The 25,661-nt window shown below is 44.2% G+C and overlaps 3 protein-coding genes across 6 annotated transcripts in view; all 3 read right to left on the bottom strand.

Moving 5' to 3' along the window:
- PXK (PX domain containing serine/threonine kinase like) overlaps window positions 1-8,888 on the bottom strand; it is a 52,731-nt gene extending 43,843 nt beyond the window's left edge. For all 4 annotated transcript variants that reach the window (XM_074957333.1, XM_074957334.1, XM_074957335.1 and 1 more), the window contains exons 1-2: window positions 8,745-8,888; window positions 181-231 (exon numbers count right to left, since the gene is read on the bottom strand). In XM_074957333.1, coding sequence (XP_074813434.1) covers window positions 181-231; window positions 8,745-8,846 — 153 coding nt within the window. In that variant the 5' untranslated portion in view covers window positions 8,847-8,888. The remainder of the gene's footprint in view (window positions 1-180; window positions 232-8,744) is intronic.
- Window positions 8,889-13,710: 4,822 nt separating this feature from the next.
- Window positions 13,711-18,247, bottom strand: HTD2 (hydroxyacyl-thioester dehydratase type 2). The gene has a single exon (XM_074957330.1). The coding sequence runs from the start codon at window positions 18,245-18,247 to the stop codon at window positions 17,732-17,734; it is 516 nt and encodes a 171-aa protein (XP_074813431.1). The 3' UTR covers window positions 13,711-17,731.
- Window positions 18,213-25,095, bottom strand: RPP14 (ribonuclease P/MRP subunit p14). Its single transcript, XM_074957331.1, has 5 exons — window positions 24,801-25,095; window positions 24,620-24,704; window positions 22,972-23,048; window positions 19,137-19,215; window positions 18,213-18,351 (listed from the first exon to the last, which is right to left on the bottom strand). The coding sequence occupies exons 1-5, from the start codon at window positions 24,896-24,898 to the stop codon at window positions 18,295-18,297; spliced, it is 396 nt and encodes a 131-aa protein (XP_074813432.1). The 5' UTR covers window positions 24,899-25,095; the 3' UTR covers window positions 18,213-18,294.
- Window positions 25,096-25,661: the final 566 nt, after the last annotated feature.

The following is a 25,661-nucleotide window of genomic DNA, read 5'->3' as shown; positions in this document are numbered from 1 at the left end:
TGGGGAAGCCCCTGCACCCGACCCCACTCCTCGGCATGAGTGCCGGGTGTGGGGGGACGACTCCAAGAGGAAGGGTTAGGGAGGGGCCCCCCCACTTCCTCTGGGCCCCACAAAACTGTAATCTGCCGCTGTGTAGGAAGACCGTCTGTTTAAGTGACCCAAAATTTAAAGAGCGATTACCTGCCAACTGTTTTCCATGGAAATCCCTCTCTGCACACGAATTATGTATTCCTAGAAATGAGAGGGGAAAAGAAGGGAGAGAGTTATTAGAAACCGGAACTAGTGACTCACAAAGAAGTGTGAATGCATAGTCAGCCTTCTCTTTATAACGGATTTAAACTGACCACTATGAAATTTGGAAAAGCTCAGAATTTTCACCATTTCTGATCTAGATTTAGAACCTCCCAGCTGGAAAGTGTTTTGATCAGGGGTCTCATTCAGACCCATCTCTAGAACACACTGAAAGATGAAACAGAATTTTAAGAGCGTACAGGTTTCTGAAGCATCTAAGCACTTTCATTTACTTTAATGAGAGACAATAGTGAATATGTCTCCTCCTGTTATCTCAGCCAGTAAAAGCTGGAGAAAAATCTGTTCCTCAAAGATCTAACTTTTAAGACATCTCCTGGAATTACAGCCACCTTCATAGCTGAACGAACTCCAGCTCATCATTCCCAACTTTACTACCGCTCATTGCTGCTGAATGCAAAAATTACTATGGAAAGCTTAGGTGAGAGGATGAAGGGGTTAAACGCAGCGTAATAGGCTTGAATAACTGGCACACTTCTATTACTCCTGATGCAGTGTTTCATTTCCAATGCATAGCTCATGTTCATTGCTTACAGACAAAATATATGCATGTATATTTTAATTATTGATTATTGTTGATTTTTACCCATCCATCTTTACATTCCTTAATTCCTGGACTTAATTCTTGTCACTCTTTCCCTTCATTTCCATAGTCATCTTTACACCGTGCCTCTTGAAATAGGACCTCTGAAAATGTTTTCAAAAGTATCCCACAATAAAGTGTATTTACCTATATTTCTTTGTGCATCCCCATCTCCTGATTTTGCTCATCCCTTCTCAAAACTAGAGAAACCCAAATCTCCCACATGGCAAAGCATATGGGTGAATTCTATTCAAGCAGTATCTCTCCACATAAAATCAGCATAAAGGATGGTTTCCACACCATTCATTCCTCTTATTAATATACCCAATTATATTACAGTTATCTTTCCCCAAAGCCAAAGAAGAGCCCTGATCCCCAACCCAGGTACAATGAAAGGCAACAAAGTTAACCCTGATTTACACCAGTGTAACAGAGATTAATTAAGCAGACACTTGAAATGCCTAATTCACAGCTAACAGTTGGGTTTTTCCATTTCCTGATTTCTAATCTGTACCTTAGGAAGTGGGAAGAGACTGCTTTATATATACACACAGACAGGAAAAGTAGTAACCACTTATTCAGCAAGTCTCTGAGGAACATTAGCTGTTTCTGTGAAAGAATGTAAGGGAAAGATGATTCCTGATGTTTGGTCATTCATCTTTACTAGTATTTTAAAGGAAGTGGAGTTATTGCCCAATCTCCCCTACTGCTCACTGTTTACACAGGGACTGACCTTCTCATTGTACTACTAAGGAATGTTCTCAGGCAGGCAGAATGGAGGCACAGCTTCCATTTGATTACTGCTTGGGAAAATATAAAATTGCTTTCAATACAATACTGTTCTTTCCTGAATAAAATACCAACAGCACAGCTTCATCCCACAGCTTCCCTTATCTCCCTTTCAACACACTATCCCCATCGCCACAGTAAAATTCCTTAGAAGATTGATTCGGATCCAAAAATCACAATTATCTTACACAGCCCCTTGCCCCATCCAGCTACTTTTTTATCATCAGGCCTCCTCTTCCACTGCAATCAGCTCTCCCACAATCCACTGACTCCACCGGGTCAGACAGAAATATCCCCACAATGAACTCACTATTCAGTAACTTCTGACTCAAAAAAAGGGAGGCTGCTTCACAGGTTCCTCGCTCCTCATCTGTTTAATACCAAAGAGGTTTGAAAAGCTGACAAAAGTACGGAAATCCAGGTCATCTTCAGTTCATGCCAAAAGCTTATCAGAGGCACAAAAAGGCTTTTCTAGCTTCCAGCTTTTTAATGCTCGAAACTGGAGACCTAATTAAGCAAGAACCATCAACAAAATACTAGTTTAAGAACACTGGATTGAGACTATTTTTAATAAAGGGTTCTAAAAAGCCCCTTTTAAATGCTTATTTGAGAAATCTTCCAGTATGGAAAGTAGCAGTGTAATCATGAGAGCTGCTTAGACTCCTGGGTCCTCCTTTAATAAGGGGCAAAGTATGATTACTATTACACAATTCATCATTAAACCACCTCATCTAAGATACTGATGCCTACCTGCAGTGTAAACAATGCAGCTCACGTCAGCTGTATCTTTATTATTATAATGTACACACCATTCCATACATTTATAAAAATAAGACCACAGCAGAAGAAAATTAGAGACGCACGTTGAAATTCACTGAAATTTACTGAACAAGGAAACCACTTTGGAAAGAGCAGAGAAAAGGTGCTGTCCCTCTTCCCAAACAGGCTAGTTCTCTTGCCTTAATGCAAAGTGTTTTGAATTTTATTAGAGGACATCTGTAAAGAATGTGCTTAGAACAGGATCATACAGAATCCGGCAAGATGCCAAGCACCTTGGACTCCTACAGACTTCAGTGGCATAGTGACAAACTCAGCACTTTGCAGAATTGATCCCGGAGACTGTATACAACAGTTACAGTCCAAGTACACTGTAGACTCTCAGGTCAGGGACTCTTCCTTTGAGTGTACAGCAGCCAACATAATTTGGCTGCCATCCTCACTGGGACCTCTGGGTGCTATAGTAATACCAATAATAATTATTAGCAGTGCTATTAGAAACCTTCATGCTGCTATCACTAAAATAAGCTGTGTGTTCAACAGTCAGATATCTTGTCTTTTAAGCTCTGACCATACTACGTTGGGCTGTGTTTGAGGTTTTCTTCAAAACACACACAACTTAGTTTTTTTAGTTAATGGTCACCTTTAATGCTGATTCCATTGTGTGTTTCAAAGCAAAGGAAAATGCTAGAGAAGAGGCTGAATTCATTCCAAATTAATGGCACAAGGATCTACAACTGTTTCTAAACAACCGAGATTCTCTCCCTTCCTAAAGTTATAGCTTTAGAAAAATGTAGTCTGATTTTGTAACTACATAAAGATCTAGAGAGAGAGTTAAAAAATCTGAATCATTAAAATGAACTAAAGGGATGATTACATCTTTAAAAACAGTGTTCCCATTAACTGTTAATCAAAGAAAAGCTTTCAAAATATATTTTGAGGAATTCTCTCAGTTTTTAGCTTCTGGGCTACCTTAAGGCAGCAGACTAATGGAATGGCAAATTCCACTTCACTGTTGTAATTTCAATGTACAATACACCAAGCAGGGAAAGAATTTATTCCAGAGAGGACATGCATACACACCCCCTAATGGTTTTACTACTTTAAATAGTTCTGCAGCTCGCAGGTCCAGGCATGCAACTACTGCAGCAGGGATCTGCAGAGAAGATCATGAAAGAGACTAGTTTTCCATTTAAGGCTTAAAAAGCAAATTATAGAAACAAGTTCTCATCTACAGATGGACACCTAAAAACGCTCAATGTCTAAATAGCTGAAACACATTAAAGCCTTTCTGCTGAAAAGGCCTCTGCTATCAGAACATGGTATCTTGTTATTAGGCCTCTTTTACAAGTATTTTACCTTAAAACACATTGGACACCATTCTGCTCCAACTGAAAGGAAATTAAAGGACAGGAAGATTTTTGCCTGCTACAGAAATGAAATCCACTCTTGGTACACAAGTATTGTCTGACTTGCTAAGAGCAGATCTTGCAACTGGACCACTATGCTCACAGGAAGCTACGTGACATGTTAGTCACACTGGTTAATGCACTATTAGAAGAGACTCAGATACTACAGTGATGAGAGTGGTATAAGAACCTACACAGAATAGAATTTAAAAAGCTCCGATGAAATCAAATCCAGTTGCAGGATCAGGCCTTATACCCAGAGGGTTATATGAAGTGCCATTGAAATGTATATGAAATATAATTGATATGATGTTCAAAATTAAAGCGTATGTACATGGTAAATATTGAGACACGGAATTAGCTATGTCCAATTATACATGCTAAAAAAACCCAGAATTTTTACATTGTGTTTAATCAGAAAAAGAGCTCTCTAAAAATTAGATCATGGTGTTCCATATATATTCTTACTTAGTGACTTCCAGATCAAGTGCTATCAGTCCACAAGCCAAACAATTTACACATAGATGTACTGTGATTTTGTTTCAGTGTAGAAACTTGGGGGGGGGGGGCGGGGGCGGGCGGAAACAAGCTCTTTTTTTGGTTTGTTTTTGTTTGAGAGACAGGGGCTGTCTCCTCAGTCTTCACTAGCAATAAAGATTCAAAAATCAAAAGTCAGCTGACAGTTTTGTTGCTGCAGCATGAAGCTGAACAGAACCCTACATATGTACTGGCTCCACAGTGCTACCTGACACTGAACTGTATCTATTCAAAAGTCCCTATGATACACGGTGAGCCAGTCTGCTCAGTGAGTCATTTTTATAGTGATTTTATAGCTATTTTTCTGACAGACAATAACACTCGGTACAAGTTTAAGAGGTTTGTGTGTGTTCTCTGTCAAGTGAGAGAGTTACATTTATTACCATGAACTGCAAACTTTTGTCCGATATTTCAAATACCAATTTCATTCCCTCTTCGGTTTCTGACTAATTCAAACATATGTAGTGGGTTATTCATGCTGAAGTTTCCTCCTCATCTACAAGAAATAGGAATCAGTCTGCTGCCAAACGTAGAATTTTATTCAAAGCCATTAAATTTACATTTCCCCAATATTTTAATGTCATACTATCCAAACTGTTGTATTTGACCTAATTTAACAGAAGCAGGCTAATCCACTAGAAGAGTCCATTTTAAGTATCCCCATCACTAATTTTTGTCTTGAATTTCGTATTTTACCATGTTTAGAGATTTTTTTGCCCTGCAATTCATCACCCTTATCTTGTAGTCACTGGTTTATTCAAAACTCTGACTATTTCTGGAGCCTATAACAACTTTACAGAGTATTCCTAGCCTGGATGTCATATGAAAATAACAACATTAAATCAAATCTGGACTCAGATCTTGGTTTGTAAGAGCTATGGAAAAGGGTGTTTCATTTTTGATAAATCCAATGGAAAGTTTTTAAGCAATCCCCGCAGCGTTTGCAGCCCACCTATTACGACATAGCACTAGGCGACTTAGTAGTTTCAGATTCAAAAGAGGAAACAATCTATTTTCATTGTTCAAACCAACACATATGCAAGATTTAAAAAAAAAAAAATCAGATTTTTCACATTTTCTGCTTTAATAATCTTAGATGCTATCAGTATCACAGATAAGGATTTTAACTGTTAATATTACTTTTAACATGGCCACATCCCCTTAAATTATGGATAGAATATATCACTGGCAAATGAACAACAGGTTTATTTGTAGCCCCCTTTTCGTATCTGCTATAGGGCAATGCTAATTTATGAAGCTTCTGCTCTCCATGTATTTGTACAGGATAAACACATTTATAGCCAGGATTTCTTCCTTTTGGGGCCTTTCCTTTGAAAGCCTGAAGGGGTTTTCATTTAGTCTTCCTATTTCATTCAGTCTTCCTATTAATAAAAACATCACCACCACCCTGTGTCGTCATTATGTCAGGAATACAGTAAAATGAAACTATTCCTCCCCCCAAGATGTCTTGGGAAGTGCCTCTTCTGGGAGGGAATCCTACCGCTACACTTAGGATCTGTTACTGTAATTTATTTTCCCCATAGAAGTTCAAATCAGATGCACTATATATCAGTTACTTCCTGCTCTCACCCAGTTTCCCAGCTCAGAAATGAGGAGATAAGGTCAGATATGCGAGATGACAGGGTAGTAGCTTTACGTCAAATAGGAAATCCAGACTGCCGTGGTGCCTGCTATTTTGTTTTAACCATTACCCCACGCTGCCTCTATGTAAACTATCTGTGCTATGTACACCTCAAGACCATTTTATTTTAATTCTTAACGACAGTCCTTCTGCCATAAAAGCTATTAGAAATACATGCACCCGAAACGGCTTTTAAATCAAAAGCACAGTGCTACTGCATTCTGATCTTTTGTGCATTTCTGGTGAAGAGCAGAATTAATTACTATTAGAATCTTCCTCAGTGTGAATTAACAACACGGAAGTACAAAGACAAATGATCAAAGGGTCACAATACTTGCTACTGAAATCCCACACATGGAAGTCGCATCACACAGAGTATTTGGGATAGAAAACTGCTTTTAAGTGCGTTCTGTACAACAGAACTCTTCGCGTTTTTTTTTTAAGTCAATTCCTGCTAGAGAATCAACCAAAAAAACCAACAAACCAAAAGACACAAAAAGCTATTGTTATCTTTGTACTTGTAAGGGATTGTAATAAATGGTGTTGAAAACAGTTAAATGAGGGGAGGGGGAAACTACTCACAATGAAACTAGAATCTGGCTTGGTAGCACAGGGAAACAAATTATATACGGTAATCACTCATGCAACTAAACACTCTTACACATCTCAGTTTATTAAGACACAGGTAAAGGGTTTGTCAGAAAGTATACCTAACATAGCTTTGGTTATAATGCAAGTTTGACCACAGCTCAGAATGTAGAGCCCTGGGCTTATAAACCACTAGTCACAACTTCTAAACTCACTGATGCCTTCTAAAAGATTCCTCATAGTTTTAGAAGCCTGTGTTCAGAAGGAGATTGTTTTACAAAAGTTAGTTCATTAAACTACCAATCTGAGATCCTCGAACAGAAAGCATTGCAGAAGCACAGATTATTTGTACTGTTACAATTTTGATGGCATAGCATGCTTATTAACTATAAATATAGCACTATCTACCTCTACCATCTTTCATGTTACAACATTCACCAGACACAAGGAATGAGTCAGAAGCCTGCTGTCATGATATGCATGCCCCTAAACAATGAGTGAGGCTGAAGGACACATCCCTTAATGTTCAAAACAAAGTCTCTTACCAATGCACCTGCTGCTGTGGAAGTACACCTGGCCTTATCTCTTACATCCCCATTCCCTGCTAAATGGGTAAAGCTCTGAAACATGATTACAGGTCTCCTTTTCTCTGATTCTGTACCTTGGTACTGCTTGATAATACCATGGTAAACACAGGTTTTAAAAGTGCAGTTATACTCCAAGAAAGGGCCTATAAAAATAGCATTATAGAATTCCGTTGTTCTTGGGTATCAGTGACCCCAGACAAAGTCTGCTCAGTTTTTAAGAAAATGGTGTCAGGTGTAAATACGTCACAGGAAAATGAGCCTGGCACCTGAAAGTCAAACTGGGTTCTTTCTGGCGAAGCATCATAATCACCCCTTGTCATAATCTGAGTGCTACATTCTGCCCTCAGTTACACCTGCGCAGCCTCATTGTCTTCACTGGAGTTGCACAGATGGAAGTGTGGGCAGAATTTAACCCTACGTTGTCACTTACATTAGAATCCAGCTCCACTCCCATCATTGAGATGGATCAGCCAGGCTAACGTAAGCAAAGAAATATTAAACTCTTACTTTGGCACTGGAGTAAGCAGGCATAACTGTGCAGACACAGTGGGAGACGGTCTGGGTGAGGGCTAGTCTACACTAGAAGTGCTACAGTGACACAGCTACATTGGTGCAGCTGTGACAGGGTCGTGCATCTGGTGAAGATGTGCCAATGGGACAGAGCTCTCTCCCATCGCCATAACAACCACCTCAGTGAGAGGCAGTGGCTATGTCTGCCAGAGTGCTGCCCACACCCTGCTTAAGTGGTTGTAACTTACATTGCTCAGGGGGGGGCTTATTCACACCGGAGTGACACCAGTTGTACCGACACAAGCGGTAGTGTGTACATGCCCAAAGAAGAGGGTGCATTTGCATCGTGACTTTATTGACCAGCACAATACAGGTAACCAACAGTAACAAGAAGTACAGTTTGGCACATGGCATAGAGCAAATCCATCAAGCAGAGAGGAAGGGAAGGGGCTGCACAGCACTGGGCTCACTCTATAAAGCCAGGAGACAAAACCGAGCAACAGAGCCATCAGAGCAACCCAGCGAGCTGCCCTGGGGCTTCTTCCCACCCAACCCCAATACCCCAGGTCTCAAACTCCCTCCCCCCACACAGGGCTCCCCCCAACACACCCCCGGCTCCCCACCCCCCGACACACACACACACACCCCAAACACACATCCCACCCCGGCTCCTCCCCCCACCCCAGCTCCCCCCCAACACACACCGCCACATAAACACCCCCACACCCCGGCTCCCCCCCCCGATACGCTCCCCACCCCAGCTCCCCCCGACACACACACACACACACACGGCTCCCCCCCCCGACACACACACACACACACACACACACACGGCTCCCCCCCCCGACACACACACACACACACACACACACACACGGCTCCCCCCCCGACACACACACACACACACACACGGCTCCCCCCCCCCGACACACACACACACACACACACACACACGGCTCCCCCCCCCCGACACACACACACACACACACACACACACACGGCCCGGCGCTCACCGTGTGCGAGTGCAGGCTCTGGCTCGCCTCGATCCCGGCTGTCAGCGGCACCGTGTCGTCCAGCAGCACCTTGCCCGCCGGCGGCTTCTCCAGGAAGGCCATGCCGGGCCGGGCCGGGCCGCGCCGCGCCGCGCCGGGAGCCGGGAGCCGAGCGCCGAGCCCGCGCCGCCGACCTGCCTCGCGCAGCAGCGCCCGCGCCGCGCCCGCCGCTGTCAATACGGGGGAGGCGCCGGGCGCCGGGCGCCGCCGGGTCTTAAAGCCCGAGGCCGCCGGCCCCGCGCGCAGCCCGGCCGCGCTTCCCGGAACTGCCGTCAGGCTACGAGAGCCGGCACCCAGCCCGGGGGGGGGCGCCTCACCCGGACCCCCCCCCGCGACACCCAGCCCGGGGGGGGGCGCCTCACCCGGACCCCCCCCCGCGACACCCAGCCCGGGGGGGGGCGCCTCACCCGGACCCCCCCCCGCGACACCCAGCCCGGGGGGGGGGCGCCTCACCCGGACCCCCCCCCGCGACACCCAGCCCGGGGGGGGGGGCGCCTCACCCGGACCCCCCCCCCGCGACACCCAGCCCGGGGGGGGGGCGCCTCACCCGGACCCCCCCCCGCGACACCCAGCCCGGGGGGGGGGCGCCTCACCCGGACCCCCCCCGCGACACCCAGCCCGGGGGGGGCGCCAGCCCTGGGGGCGGGGGCTCTCCTCAGGGGCCCCACCGTAGCCCGGGGGGGGCACTTACCTCAGCCTCCCCCCCACACCGAGCCAGGAGACTGACAGCCCAGGGCGGACGCTCATCTCGGCCCCCCTGCCCCACCACACCCAGCCAGGAAACTGACAGCTGGGGGGAGGCGCTCACCTCGCCCCCACCCCACACCCAGCCAGGAGACCCACCACAGCCTGGGGGGGCTCACCTCAGGGCCCTCCCCCCTCCACAGCCTGCCAGGAGACCCACCACAGCCAGGCCCGCCCCCTCCCCCCCCACACCCAGCCAGGGGACCCAGCACAGTCCAGGGGGGCTCACCTCAGGGACCCCACCACACCCAGCCACCCACTATGTACCCAATTGCATACAACTTGCACTCTACCCCAGGGCCTGAGCACTGATCTCCTGCTAGGAGAGCAACAGGTCAGCAGACCTCGCTGGCACCCAGTCCATGCATTTGGTAAGTTATTCCGCCTTAACACTATTGAGGTCATTTACTTGTGTAGAACTGCTTTTGTAGGAATCAGCAAGAGGAGCAACTCTGTGAGAAAGGACAGGTCCCAAAATGTTGGAGATTTTTTTGCCAAAGGGGTACAAAGAAAAGCGACACAATCCAGGGAGAAGTTGCTAGAAGGGTTGGGAGGGGGGTTTTCAATTCTATTTATTCTTTCTGTAACAAATTATTTTTAATCAAACTACCACAAAAAAAATCCAAACTGCACTCAGAGTTTATATTCTGAGTTTTGATTTTTGCCATCACAGTGAGATTTCTTATAAAGTTTTAAAGCTCCAAACTGAACTACCCCACCTTAAGTAGGGTGCTGCATCAAAATGATTTATTATTTGATTTCAGTGGCACTCAAAAGTTCCACTTAGGATTGCGACCCCATTCTGCCAGGCACTGTACAAACACAGTGAGGGACATGATCCATCCCTCTTCCCAAGAGTTTACGATCTAATTTAAAATCAAATGAATAGGTGTGGCTGTAGAGTTATTGCATTCTTCATAGTCTTAGAATAATCACCACCATGCTATTATTTGAAGCAGCACTGCTCCCTTCCTACTCTCTCCCATTGTCCAACTTGACCCCAACAATGGTCCTCTCTCTTCCTGCTATTTATAACCCCAGATCCACAGGGAACAAGCCCACTTCATCCCATGCCCAGGGCCCTCCATTACCCTAGCTTCAGAGACACCTGTTTTGCTCCCAGACTCCTTACAGTTTATGGCGATCAACATCTGGATTTAGATTTGGTAACTGCCCCAAACTACTACCCACTGTTTGTCAGCCAGGGGTGCTGGAACTAGGAATGCTGGGGGTGCAGCAGCACTGCCTAGCTTGAAGTGGTTTCCAACATATCCAGGGTTTACAGTTTTGTTCAATGGCTTTCACCCACCCCCACTATAAAAACTGTTCCAATGCCACCACTCTGACCTAACAACCCCCCCCCCCCAAACTTGACCCATGATATCAAATGGACACAGAATTGCACACCAAGGGAGGCAGAAGGAAAAAGAATTAAAGTCAAAAGGAGAATTGGAGTTGGGTGCCCTTGAAAATCTTCCCCAGGGTTATACAGAGAAGGCCTGATCCTGAGAGGTCCTGAGTGTACTTGACTCCTCATCACTGGGAGTTAAGGAGGCTCAGCAGCTGACTGTGTTAGGCCCAAGGTGTTAATAGAAAAGAAACCAAATGAAGCACCTCAAACAGAGGAAAAGAAACTGAACGTCATGGGCAGTCAGTGCTGGTTCTGTGGTAGGAGTGGCCAGTCTAAACCCCCTGCCGCAGAGATGAAGCAGCTTCAACATTTCCCCTGAGATGAGATCATGCTGAATAAACAAAAGGCTTTGTCCACCCCCACCTGCCCCCATCCGACCTCCTCCAGTTTTGAGGAGCCAGATTACAGCCCTCGCTCCTTTGTTAAACTCATTTTTTTTACCTTTGCATTACAGTGCGGCTTTGTAAGGACAAAACACCATTCACTTCACAATATACACAAACATATCTGGACAATCTATCCTTCAGAATATGTTACCATCATGGGGATTTTGCTAAACTGCCTGGGGAGAAGCATTTATACAGTGAAAAATAAAAAACATTCTGAGGTTGATGATAGTCACCAAAATGAATTACATTAATTGTGAATAAATGTATTTCCAAGGAGGTGGGAGATACTATGGAAGGCATAGATAGCATAATGGGCAGGGACGGAGGACTTCTGGCCAGCAAACTATACAAAATTCACCAGCTGAGGAGAAGGGCTGGTAGTTCTTCTCCTGACACTCTCCATTGCACCAGTGCTGGTAGGTAATTTTTAAAGGTTCATGACAGCATCGCTAATCATGCCGGCAAAGAAGCAATGGAGGCTAGAATGCTTCAGGCTCAGTTGCTCTTTACTCCCCAAAAGCCTAATCTGTTTGAAACCTTGCTTAGCACCACTAGTAACCAACCAAAGACTTGGTGGGTCTGGACCCAAGGCACATTTCAATCAATTTAGGATGAGCAAACAGTGTTTAGCAACATAAATTAATCTCGGATAGAGAAAACCTTAAGGCCCTGATTCTCCACTGCTTTGCACCTTGCCTTGTCATTTATACCTGCATGACATGGGTGTAAAAGGCTACCTAAACACTATGGACAATAGGCAAGAAACAAGGCTGAAGACAAACAGGCCCTCTGTTGATACCTTCCCTAACCCACCTCCCTCCAGTTCTAATAGACAGATTCCACCATTGAGTGTCGTTTGTTTACAATTAGATTTTGTAAGACAATATGCATTTTACTTATTAATACCTTCAAACCTCATCTCTAGACCAATAATTTACTCTCCCCAGCTTAGCATAGAGGCTGATTGTGATCCGCACTATATACAAAGTTGCAAAGGTAGTGAGGACATTTGGGAAATAGCCTATTGCAGCAATACCAACTGGAAGTGATGAAGTCGATCATGTGAGGAAATCCTGCTAATTAATCACGCAGTGTGTATCAGCATCCTTCCCCTCAGCACGGCTGCGGGTTAAACTTATAGCAGTTGTCCTTTGCCATTGGTGTTTACTTGTCACTGAAATAGGTGAAATAATCATGGCTAGAGGATAACAGTAATGTTTACACACAAGTCATCTGAATTCTTGAGGGGGGAGGGGGAGGGGGGAACGGTCCAGGAGCTCTCATGAATCCACTATCAAAACAGCTCATCCACTACTTTGGGATGTGTTGGGGTATTTTTTGGCGTGGGTGAGCATGGTAGAGGAACATAGAGCCAGAAGTAGGAAAGAAGAATAAAATTATTGAACATCTCTAATATATTCAGAGGAAGATCTCTTTATGCATATACAGTAAATTCAGTCCTATGCAGCTGGTCAGGCCAAGACCTATCCACCACTTGAGTCCCACATAAGACCTTAAAAACAAGGCTTAGATGTGCACAGGTCTTGTTCTGTCCCTCTGCACAGAGATGAATTTCACTGTTATAGAATTAGTGTAATGAGCATGTAGAGTAAAACATTAGTAGATGTGGACCTCAAAAAAAGCAAACATCCTTCTGAGATGTATTAGCAGGAGTGTTGTAAGCAAGACACGAGAAGTAATTCTTTCGCTCTACTCTGCGCTGATTAGGCCTCAACTGGAGTATTGTGTCCAGTTCTGGGCACCACATTTCAGGAAGGATGTGGACAAATTGGAGAGAGTCCAGAGAAGAGCGACAAAAATTATTAAAGGTCCAGAGAACAGGACCTGTGAGGGAAGATTGAAAAAACTGGGTTTGTTTAGTCTGGAAAAGAGAAGACTGAGAGGGGACATAACAGTTTTCAAGTATGTAAAAGGTTGTTAAAAGGAGGAGGAAGAAAATTTTTTATTCTTAACCTCTGAGGATAGGACAAGAAGCAATGGGCTTAAATTGCAGTAGGGAGGTTTAGGTTGGACATTAGGAAAAATTTCCTACCTGTCAGGGTGGTTAAGTACTGGAATAAATTGCCTAGGGAGGTTGTGGAATCTCCATCATTGGAGTTTTTTTAAGAATAGGTTAGACAAACACCTGTCAAGGATGCTGTAGATAATACTTAGTCCTGCCACTAGTGCAGGGGACTGAACTAGATGACCTCTTGAGGTCCCTTCCAGTCCTGTTATTCTATGATCCTGATACATGTCATCATCCACCTACCTGAGAAATAAGATGATAAATCAGTATTTGTCAGAAATAAATCACTTTGCTAAAGTACAAACACTGATTAAGGGAATACAAACGGTCTGGCACTACATTGGATTATATGGACGTTTAATAATGATTCACTTACAGGGCCATAAGAAAATTAGAGCATTTGCACATTGAGCTGTCACAGAAGTTATGGTCTCAATGACAGAGAAAAACAGGCAACTCTTTTTTTAAAACACAAGACTTCATACAGCTACTCCATAAGGAATGAAAGAGCCAATTTGAACTCAACTTTGCCATCAGTTGTTTAGTTTGATTTTCCCCAGTTTGTTTGTTTGCCAAAAGAACATCTTTGAAATAACACAGGACCCTCAATTGTATAGATCTTCCACTTTTGCAGAACATAGCCTTACGTGTGAAGTCTGTCTGAATTACCGTAAATTCTTTCCATAGCAACAGTATTGCCTAGCGGAGGTCTGGGACTATCAAAAGCCTTTGTAGATCAGACTTCTGTCTGGAGCTCCCACCAGAATTCTTTCAGCTTCTCTGGTGTCAGGTAACGCAGCAATGAAAGTAGTGCTTTCTCTGTATTCTCCTGTTGGGAGTTCTTTAAGGCCTCCCTATATGTACTGTAATTAATCTGGATTTTCATTTACTTCTAAAGGCCTTGGAGCTCTGGCAGTATTTCCTCCCAACAACCCCATAATATAAATGATTTTTAGTCTGCACTGGTTTTCCAGAGCATAGTCTGTATCTGTACTACAGAGACTACACTGGCGTAGCTGCGTCCATGTAGTTAAGGTGTCATAACCCCACAGCGTAAATGCAGCCTACACCAATGGAAGGGTTTTTTCCATGCGTTTAGGAACATCACCTCTCTGGACAAAGTCAGCTACATCAGCAAAAGTGTTCTTCCATCAACATAGCTGCATTTACACTGAGGGTTCGGTTGGCATAGCTCTGTCAGTCAAGGGCGTGCATTTTCACACACCCTGACTGCTGTAACTATGTTGAACTAACTTTTAAGTATAGACCAACCCTAGTAAGCACAGCTTATTTGTATGATTTAAATAAATAAGCCTTGGGCTACACTGAAAAGTTAGGTTCTTAAGGTCATTATTGTTGAAAGCCTAATGTTTAAGCTCTTCTCCACAGCAGAGACGGTGAGTTGTAATTGTTGTCAGTGCCCCCAGATTCCCTTAAGCTCTGAAGCAAGACCACCATGATGAAAGGAGTTGGAGGAGCTGAATGTGATGGTATGCTACAGCATCAGTTACAAGCTTCAATGTCAACATTATCAGCTACCAATTTTATTTTAAGCAGTCTCAGAATATGCTTATGTATATGAGCCCTACCCAGAAGCTGAAAGAGCTATTAAAAGGATCTGATGCAAAACAATGCTGATGTAGAGTGCTAATTATTGCTTGGGTGTAGCACACAGGAAGAACTACCAGCTGGTTGATGAGCCCTCTTCTCTTTTTAATTTGTCTCTTGTTTTCAAACAGATCACCAGAGATGACAATCTGTCACAAGACAAAAATAAAAGTGTGTTATAGAGAAGTTTTAAAAAGTCTGAGCTATCACAGGAGAATAATCAGTGGGGTTTGAGATTTGACTTCTTTACACTATTAACTCAGCAGCAAGTTTCACAGCCAACATATCTGCTTTTTCTCTAGCTGCTGAACAGTGAAAAAGTCTTCCTTCTAGGGACCCTGCTTCCTGCCATTTTCTTTTTAGTTGTATCAACAGCAGTTGATACTGAGATCTGCTTAAAAGTCAAGAAATTAAACTGACAACACTTGCCCACAAACAAACACTTATTTTACTTCTTGTTTCATCTTATATAGTCTCTGTGCAGCTACCTCTCACTTTTACCTTGTTCACAATATTGTCTGTAGGGTGCAGTTTAAAATGTCTTGGATGCCTTTAAAAACTTTTAAAAGAACCAGATGTACATTAAGGGTTCTTGCTGTCCTTAAACTACCACGACATTTTGCAGTCACCAATTTTTCAGTCTATTGCCATTTGAACACAGAACTGTGCTGTTTAAACATGACCATTCTTCTGAGTTTTAGATTTAAAACTCAGAAGCGTAGATCAAAGATTTGCTTCAGCTTGGAAAGCTAGATTGACCTATTATTGTGCTTAAAAAAATCTACTGTAATTTTGATCTACAAAGCCCTTTATGGGACAAGTCTAAAGGTTGCCACATCCTCACAGAAGACAGCTGCTACGCTCAAGATGACAGACCCCAGATTTGTACAGTGGGACATAGGCTTGGTCAGTAGAAAGCTCTTGGTTCTGGCAGTTGTTGTTACCTTGGTCCAACAAGCTCACACGGAGTCCAAAGCCCATTGCTCTAAGAATGGATGTTTGCTTTGTTCGTCTCTCCCCTCAGCTCTGGTTAGCAGTTATGTTATTCACAATGTATCATTCTTAATGTAAGCATGCCTAGAGATTTAGTATATATAGATATCATATACAGACCTGGAATGAGACTAACTAAGAGAGAAAAGGAACTCGAGTACTAAACCAGAAGTCAACCTAGTGTACTTTGACTATCCATTATATCCACAGAGTAGGTTATGAGCCAAACTCTGCCATCAGATCCACAGCACATTGCTCTAGCTTACATTGCTGTGATTTCTGCAGCTCTGAGAATGGCGTCAGACTTAGCTAAGTAGGACAGCCCCGTGTTAGGGTGTTAAACCTGGGGTCTCCGAAGTCCCAGGCTAATTCCCTGCAAATGTCCCATGTGACCTTTTGCACATCACAGCCAGTTTTTTTTTTTAAAGGTATTACACATCAAAAGATGCAGATAGGCACCTAGTGGGGTTTTTCCATGGTGCCTAGGTACCTACCTGCAGCTTTAGATGTCTAAATACCTTAAAAAAAATCTGTCCCCTAGTATCTTTGGGCCTTACTTCCCCATCTGAAAAATGGGGATAATAGCACTTCCCTACCTCACAGGTCTTGGTTCCTTGAAATTTAAGAGGCTGCTCAAACACTATGGTACCAGGGGGCAGATAAGTACCTTGTCAAGTAAATTTAAGGTTTACAGCAGCCACCTCATTTATTCTGATCTGCTCAAACTATGACTCTGTCTCTCCTGCACATTTGGCTCTAGGTGTTGTCTGAAAGAACAGACCTACTAAAAATACTGCCTTCTAGCTATCCTCTTTCCAAAGCAATAAGCAATTCTGGACTATAAAGGGTTTTAGCTCATAAAGCCACCATGTGTAGCCACACATATGTAAAGTTCCCTATAATTTAGTTTTAAGAGTTCCTATATCTGTGACAGGTTGCACCATGACATTTAGTTTGTAGTTCCGCAGTAGTCAGATGTTATCCAAGACCTTTACACAGACTATTCTTGTATGGCATAATGATAGCCTTAAATCAAATGAGTCCTTTCGCTTGAAAATTAAATGGAACAATGCATTAATTTATGAAAGAAACATCAGAGCTCCCTAATAAAGGCAGCGTTTGAATAAAAAGCTTTTTATTCTTGTAAGTCAGGGGAGAAGATGACATGTGCATGTGTTAATATCAACCAAATGCTGCTTGCTTTATTCACCCACATAGTCCCTTGGACTTCAATTAATTGAATTCATATAAGTAAGGGGGTGGGAGATGTGGCCCTTTGACGTATCTAGAACCTCAAACCAAGTGAGAGTTCAAAACTCAACATATTAGATATGTGAAAAGTGGCACATACTGTGCACTGGTAAAAAGGAACCAAGAGAATACTCCATTCATTTATCTGTGACAAATATCTTGGCTCAGTGTTTACTAGTCAGGTGACAGGAGTCTCCTGACCAACTCCAGAACATTACGTGATGTAAACATTCCTTTTTAAAAGGTTCCAGTAAACAGTGGTGTTTATTTTGGTGACAAAAAGTTGAGCTAGGAAAGAGAATAGGCTTGGCTGCACATGATAGTAATAGATGTAAATTAAGTATGGATCATATTGATCTTCATGTGTCCTTAAAAGCCATCACAGGTGATGTTTTACATCTCTTACCTACAAGGCAGAGTAGCTCTCAAAATTGACAGCAAGCTCTGACCTCCTCTTACCAAGGTCTGATGTAACCCCCCCCACATATTTCTGAATTTTACTAAAGAATAAAGCACCATGCAATCAGGAGCGCTGACCTTCCGACACCATGACTTTCACCATCCCTTCCATAACAATCTTTTCACTTTCTCTAACAGTACATGATACTGAAATGTATGCAACAGATCTTTTCAGTCTCTTCACTTCTGCTGCAGCTAAGACTTCTTCTCCAATGTACAAGGGAGCTGGGAAGTGAATTTCCTGAGAAAGAAACACACAACCATAGCCAGGCATTTTAGTACCTATAACTGCAGAAATAAGTCCGTTGATCAAAACTCCATGTACAATTGTTCTCCCAAACCTAGTTTCCTTTGCATAGTCTTCATTCAAATGCAACGGGTTTGTGTCCCCAGTTAAGTCAGCAAAACAAACAACATCCTTCTGTGTGAAGGCTTTAGTAAGTTCAGCCTTGTCTCCAACTTGTATATGTAAATACTGAAGAGAGGGAGATTTAAGCAATGAGCTGGCAATGTTTGGTTTTGTTAGGATGGTTCTTTTGAAATCTCCACCAAAAATTCTAGGTCTGAGTACTGCCAACATCTTGAGCAACTTCTGCTTCTTACAGCCCAACCTTGTCTCCTGTGTATTCAATCCAATATGAGTTCTCTACTGTTCCCAGATAACGCAAGGAGAAATGGAGAGGTCTGGTGGGAAAAAGACGTATTATGAAAACATCACACATACCAAACAGTTTCCAGCAGGCAAGATAAAAAGAACAAAAAAAAAACACCCCACAAAGCAAAATTAGAGCAACTTAAGCCAACCATGTTATTCAACTATCCCCTTGGAGACTAATTCCAGCTCCCAGACTCAGGTTACTGAAAGTTACATGGCAGAATGAAGTGAAGCATTTCAAAAGGAACAAGCATTGGGCTCTGGAGTTCAAGTACAATGGGGTTTCAAGTGAGTGACTGACAGTGGGGGAAAAAAAATACAAGTTTTATCCAGATGTGGGTCAAAGACAAACTGTCATGGAAATTAGTTTCCTCAAAAATCTGTTAATGAGATCAGACCTGACCTCATGGTAGTAAATATATAAAGTGATGAAACTCAGACACAAGAGTCTAGTTTTACAAGACCGCATCTATGTGGGCCCCCAAAAGGAAAGAGGATTCCCAGCATCTACTTCCTCTCAGACAACCCCAGATATGACAACAGGCGATTGTTACAAGCACCGTACAATATAAAGAGAGACATGGACATGACAATTTAAGTTGACTGAATTTCAGCAATTATAAAACAGACTGATTCAATCTCTCACCAATCTGTTTCACACCTATCTTTAAGGGTATTTAACTCTAAATACTGATCAGTTTTTACACAAGTAAACCATGTCTCTATTAAGAGGTTTTGTGTACTTGAGTAGGCCGAGTAACCCTAAAGAGGACTAACATTCAGGGGCAGGTCCCAGAGTTCCCCAGGACTTTACCTGTATCACTCTAAAAGCACACTTCCTGTTCTGGTAGGAGCCCAGCAGTGTTAGAGCACTCCACAGCTTGACAAGGCCACTAAATAATGACAAAATTAAATATATTATTAGGATTCACATGACTCAAAGGTTTTCCTGCTGTGTACACAGTTTAAATAGAGATACCCTAAACAGAAGGAATAATGAACTCTCAACTGCATTTAACAGCTGGTAATTTCATCAGTGGACTCTGGTGACAAGTTTGTGACACAATTACCCTTCAGTGTAGTTTGTCTTATCGATGGTTTGGAGTATTTAATACAATCAATGCTCATGGGTTTTGCCCTTGTCAAACCCTTTTTTTCCTGGGCCTGTTTCCTGAACTCCTCTTCCCGTTCCTCTAATCTCCTTCCCTTCCCCACCCCCAATAGCTTCCATTCATCTTTAGTTCCCTAATCTCCCAACTGCTCCTGACCTCTTCCCACAGCAAGGGATAACAGACACCGGTTTGAGTACTGCATCATCCACACCTGGTCATTTTACGTTTCAAGACAGGAACCATATATATGGATCCATGTTTATCGTCTCATTGAGTACACATCAAGTTTGCTCAATTTAAGTAAAAAGATGTTTTAGTCTTTAACCTCCAGCCCTGCATACTCAGCCTAGCAAAGTCAAGCTGGGTTCTTTCTAGGTCATGTATGGTCATCAGTAAGAGATTCTGTGGGCCCAATTTTCCCTTCAGTGCCACCTGAGCAACCCAACTGCTGTCAGCTGATTAACCACAGCAGGAACCAATTCTGTTGATGCACAAGTAACACTCTCCAAGTCACTCTAACTTGCATTGGCTCTGCAGATGTAACTAGTACTGAACACTCACTTTTGTAACTAAATGCAGCAGACAGGACTACACACAAGAAGATGTGTCAAGACGTTGTGAGGTTTACACATCTGTGTCACTTTTTAGACCACAGTGTCACCCTAACTATTCTGGACCTGTCACATTTTTAAGGTCAGAGTCAGAAAATAGTTGAAACCCACAAATGCCAATGGAAATTTGTTGTGTTTGAGGTGGTTTCTTAGTCTGCCTTTTTATTGCTCTTTTGATTCCCAGTGCTTTATCATTTTTCTTATGGCTTGTCTACACTGGCAATTTACAGCACTGCAACTTCCTTGCTCACGGCTGTGAAAAAACACACCCAAGCACAGCAATCGCAGCACTGTAAAGCACCAGTGTAGACGCTGCACCAGCACTCGGAGCTACACCCCTCGCTGCCTTGTGTGGTCGCAGCGCTCTAAAAAAACCCCACCTCAACGAGGGGCATAGCTCCCAGTGCTGGGGCACTGTTTACACTGGCGCTTTACAGCACTGCAACTTGCTGCGCTCAGGAGGGTGTTTTTTCACACCCCTGAGCAAGACCTAAATTAGGCAGACCTCACAGTATTAACATTGAAAGATAATAGGGATGTAAAGGCTGCTCTAAAAGGCCAGTTACTCGATTTCACACCTTAAAAAGGCATTTCACATAGCTTTTTGAAATGGAGATGAATCATTTACAGTTTTGCTCCACAACTAATTATCTTCCACGCCAAGTGCCAGGCACATTATTCAACCTGCTTTCTCTAACATGTAGCCGCATGTACATTCTAAAATCCAAAACAAAAGACACTACGCTATACACATAATTCTCCCCAAAGAGAGGATGAGAGAGAGAATAAACCATGTCATTTACTGCACTCCTGGAAGGCACTCAGATACCATGGTGATGAGGGCAGTAAAAGAGTACAGTACAGACTATCTAGAGGCCAATAAGGCTGTAAGTGTCCTCCTCCAGACTTTTAAGCAGCCACTTGATAACTGAGAGTGAAAAGGTCCCTCTTTCAGCAATGGATTGTCTTATATCAGTGAAGGCTGAAGCTTCTACCAATCCTGGGCCATGTGCCCCCCTAGGTATCTCTTAAAATTCAAGCACAGTTAGGGGGAAACACACAAAATTCCTGAGTGATCACTAAGCAGCATTCACATACATCCCAGAAACACACAAGAATAGAATCGTAGGACAGGAAGGGACCTCGAGAGGCCACCTAGTCCAGTTCCCCGCACTCATGGCAGGACTAAGTATTATCTAAGACAGTGGTTCTCAAACTTCATTGCATTGTGACCCCCTTCTGACAACAAGAATTACTACATGACCCCAGAAGGGGGGGACTGAAGACTGAGCCCACCCAAGCCCCGCTGCCCCAGGCTGGGGGGGCCAAAGCTGAAGCTCTGGGCGGTGGGGCTTGGGCTTCTGCCCTGGGCGGTGGGGCTTGGGCCCAGGGCCAACACCAGCCTTGGTGACCGCCATTAAAATGGGGTCCCAATCCACAGTTTGAGAATCCCTGATCTAAGACCATCCCTGACAGGTGTTTGTCTAAGCTGCTCTTAAAAATCTCCAATGATGGAGAACAATTTTTCTCCCTCCTCCTTGTAACAACTGCTTACATACTTGAAAACTTATCGTGTCCCCTCTCAGGTCTTCTCTTCTCCAGACTAAACATTTTTTCAATCTTCCCTCACAGGTCATGTTTTTCTACGCTTATCATTTTTGTTGCTTTTCTCTGGACTTTCTCCAATTTGTCCACATCTTTCCTGAAATGTGGCACCCAGAACTGGACAATACTCCAGTTGAGACCCTAATCAGCACGGAGTAGAGTGGAAGAATTACTTCTTGTGTCTTGCTTACCATACTCCTGCTAATACATCCCAGAATGATGGTTGCTTTTTTGTAACAGCGTTATACTGTTGACTCTCATTTAGCTTGTGATCCACTATGACCTTCAGATCCCTTTCCGCAGTACTCCTTCCTAGGCAGTCATTTCCCATTTTGTATGTGCGCCACTGATTGTTCCTTCTTAAGTGGAGTACTTTGCATTTGTCCTTATTGAATTTCATCCTATTTACTTCAGATTGCTTCTCCAGTTTGTCCAGATCATTTTGAATTTTAATCCTATCCTCCAAAGCACTTGCAACTCCTCCCAATTTAGTATTGTCTACAAACTTTATAAGTGTACTCTCTATGCCATCATCTAAATCACTGATGAAGATACTGAACAGAACTGGATCCAGAACTGATCCCTACGAGGCCCCACTCAATATGCCCTTCCATCTAGGTTGTATTTCCCTAGTTTGTTTAGGAGAAGGTCATGCAAGACAGTATCAAAAGCCTTAATGAATTCAAGATATATCACATCCACCACTTCCCCACTATCTACAAGGCTTGTTATCCTGTCAAAGAATGCAACAGACAAACAGGCTCAGAAAATCTGAGCCATGAGGAAACATTTAACAGGCATGTTTAGTATTGGGGGGGGGGGGGGGGGAGACTGAAGGGAGACCTGATAATCAACTATGTTAAGGGCTGTTATAAAGAGGACAGTGAGCGATTGTTCTCCCTATCTACTGAAGGTAGAAGTAATAGTGATGAGCTTAATCTGCTGCAAGATAGATTTAGGTTAGATATCAGAAATAACTTTCTAAACTAGAAGGGTAGTTAAGCACTGGAACAGGCTTCCAAAGAAGGTGGTGGAATCTCCATCGCTGGAGGTTTTTAAGAACAAGTTGGACAAACACCTGTCAGGGATGGTCTAGGTTTACTTGGTCCTGCCTCGGCGCAGGACTGGATTTGAAGGATTTCCAAGGTCCCTTCCAGCCCTGCATTTCTAAGAAATCACAGCTATTATTTTCTCCCTTATTTTGATAGGAAGCTGTCAGAAGTTGTAAGCGAGTTATTTTCAAATTAAAGGTTATTTACACATCTTACACAATTCCAGGTTGGTACTTGCAAGTACTGTATATGCAATCAGTGTCTCTTACCTGCTAGAAACTCTTAGTATTGCAGACAGGGTCTTTTCCTCATATGTTAAGACATCAACAGGCAAGGCTGCACCAACCTATGCACCAATAGGGCACTACTGTTAAATCAATATTATTCACGGCTTTAACACCAGTTTATGTACATATGATTTCCATGTTCTCCAGCTAAAATTATTATTAGAGCAACTTTGTAATATCCAGCTCTTTTATAGCCCTTTTCATTCACAGATCTCAAAGCACTTTACAAAGGAAGCAATCATCATCATCACCATTTTACAGCTGGCAAAACTCAAAGAGGTGATAGGACTTGCCCCACCTCACCCAGCAAATCAGTGGCAGAGCCAGGAATAAAACCTAGGACCTCTCGAGTTCCAGTCCAGCAGGCCATATTCCCTCCTGCTTTCCCTTTGAAGCTCCTCCCTCCTGTTTTCCCTTTGAAGCTCCATTGCAGCAGGAACAGGGATACCAGGACTTAAAGGAAAATGGCTGTTTTCACACCCAGATCAGTGAGTGTCAAATAGCACTGAAAGCAGCATCCAGGCTGATAGGAGGTACATTGAGGCTCCTACTTCAGTTTCTTGAACTTAAAAGCCAAAGTATATGAAACAGCAGAAAGCAGAGAGAGAAGGGCTCTGAGGGAGCAGGAGGGAAATAATTTTAAATGGTTTCTTCCTTTCCCTTTATGTTCCATGAACCAAGCCTCCTTTCTGCTTAGTTTCAGCTCTGACTTTTATTAGTAATTCTAATTTGGATAATACTATTCACTAAATTATGTTTTCTAATGGAAAGGATGAGCTGGAATCACTCATTAGGCCACAAACCTAGAGAATCTTGGTTATCTTTTGAGGGGCCCCATCCACATACTGACCCAGCCTGACCATTTAGCTTCAGAGATCTTCCAGAATCACTAGTTTGCAATTTGGGGTGAAACAGCTTCCACACTAAGAAGTCAATTAGTCAAAATTCTTTGCCCTGCTAAAATTAATTTTAGGTCAGATGAATCATGTATGCAGCACGGGGTGAAACAGCTTCCACACTAAGAAGTCAATTAGTCAAAATTCTTTGCCCTGCTAAAATTAATTTTAGGTCAAATGAATCATGTATGCAGCAGAAGAAACCTCAGGGTTCAGAAAACTCTGAATACACATCAGAACTGCCGTGAAGATGGGATTTTCATATATTTGCCTACTGAAACAGAAGAATTGTAACATTTACTAACATTGTTAAAAGCAGCCTGAAGTTTACGGATTTTTTTTTAAATGTAATCATAGCATGGTAAATAAAGAACAAGGCGTTAAGGTGAAGAAATATCAGCCTCTGCCATTCACCAGCACACTCTCCTAGACGTTCCATTTGAGATAATGGTTTTTTAAAAGTCAGCACTATTTATTTAGTGATTCTCCATCATGTGCAGTCTTCAAGTTGAGAGAGACGCTCAACTCAAACCAGAGGTATGGGCTTGATGCATAAATTATTAGAGGAAGTTCTTTGGCCATTATTATGCAGGAGCTGAGACTAGAAACTAGATTCTCTTAATGGTTGCTTCTGGCCCCTAAACAAACAAACAAACAAAAAAAATCTATGAAGTTATATTTACAAGGAATTCAGAAAAGCGCAATCGTCAGTCACAGAGTCAATGATCCCGTACCTCCCCATGTAATTCCTTCAGTGCTGAAAGAATAAGTTGCTTGAAATGAGCAGCGTTCAATCTAACTCCACCTTCTTGAAATTCTCTGAAACGAACAACGTTCACACGAAGCCTGATTATTCAAGTCTATGCATCTCAAAAGGGACGTTGTGGTCAAAAATGGGGGGGGGGCCGAACTTACAAGCAAACCTTCACGTAGTGGTGCTCAGAAGCGTTCTTGAAAACGATTCTTTCAAACGCCGCGGGCGTGGCCCCCCTCCCGCCCCCGAGCTGGGCCATGCAAGCCACGCGCGGACCGGGAGGGAAGACCGAGCAGGCCGCGGAGCGGCGGCGAAGGCTTGCGGCTGGCCCCGGAGACAGGCCAGGCAGGCTCCGGGAGCGGCCCGTACCCGCGAGCCCGCCCGAGCGGTGAGCTCGGTTACCCTGCGGGCTGTCCGTGGGCCCCGGAGCCCAGCGGGTCCCGCCGGTGCCGGAGCCTCCCCCTGCAGCCAGCGGCGGGCGCAGCTCCTGGCACGGCGGGCTCCGCGCCAACAGGGCCCGTCCGCCGCGCGCTGGGGCTGCGAACTCTGCGCATGCGCAGCGCCGGGCCGGCCTGGGAGCGCGCTACAGAGGCGCGAGGTCACAGGCGCTCGCCACCCTCGCGAGGCCCGGCCAACGGGGGGGGGAGGGGGGGGATGAGAACCGAACCGAACCAGCCCCACGCTTCCAGCGTTCCCAAACCCACACGCTGCCCTCCTCGCCCGCTTTCTGAGGGGAGAAGCCCCACCGACCAATCAGCGAGCAGCTCCTCCTCCTCATGGCCAATAGGAGCCACCGACACGGCCCGCCCCCTACGGCGGCCCAGCGGGGCCAGTGAGAAGCCGGAGAGGGGGCTGGGCGCTACGTTGGGGCTTCCGGGGAGAAGCAGGGGCGGCACCTTTGTTACTGTCGCAGCTCAGGGCGCGCCCGGCGGGGTCGACTCTGCTCTGCGCGTGCGCGATGCTCCCCAGCCGCGCGCCGCTGGGGCCTGATCACGGTTGCTGGGCTCCCTCCCCCTCAGGCC

Source organism: Natator depressus, chromosome 7 (assembly GCF_965152275.1).
Source record: "Natator depressus isolate rNatDep1 chromosome 7, rNatDep2.hap1, whole genome shotgun sequence".
NCBI classification, from domain to species: Eukaryota; Metazoa; Chordata; order Testudines; family Cheloniidae; genus Natator; species Natator depressus.
The sequence above is the reverse complement of the archived record's forward strand: the minus strand, read 5'-3'. Positions and strand labels throughout refer to the sequence as shown.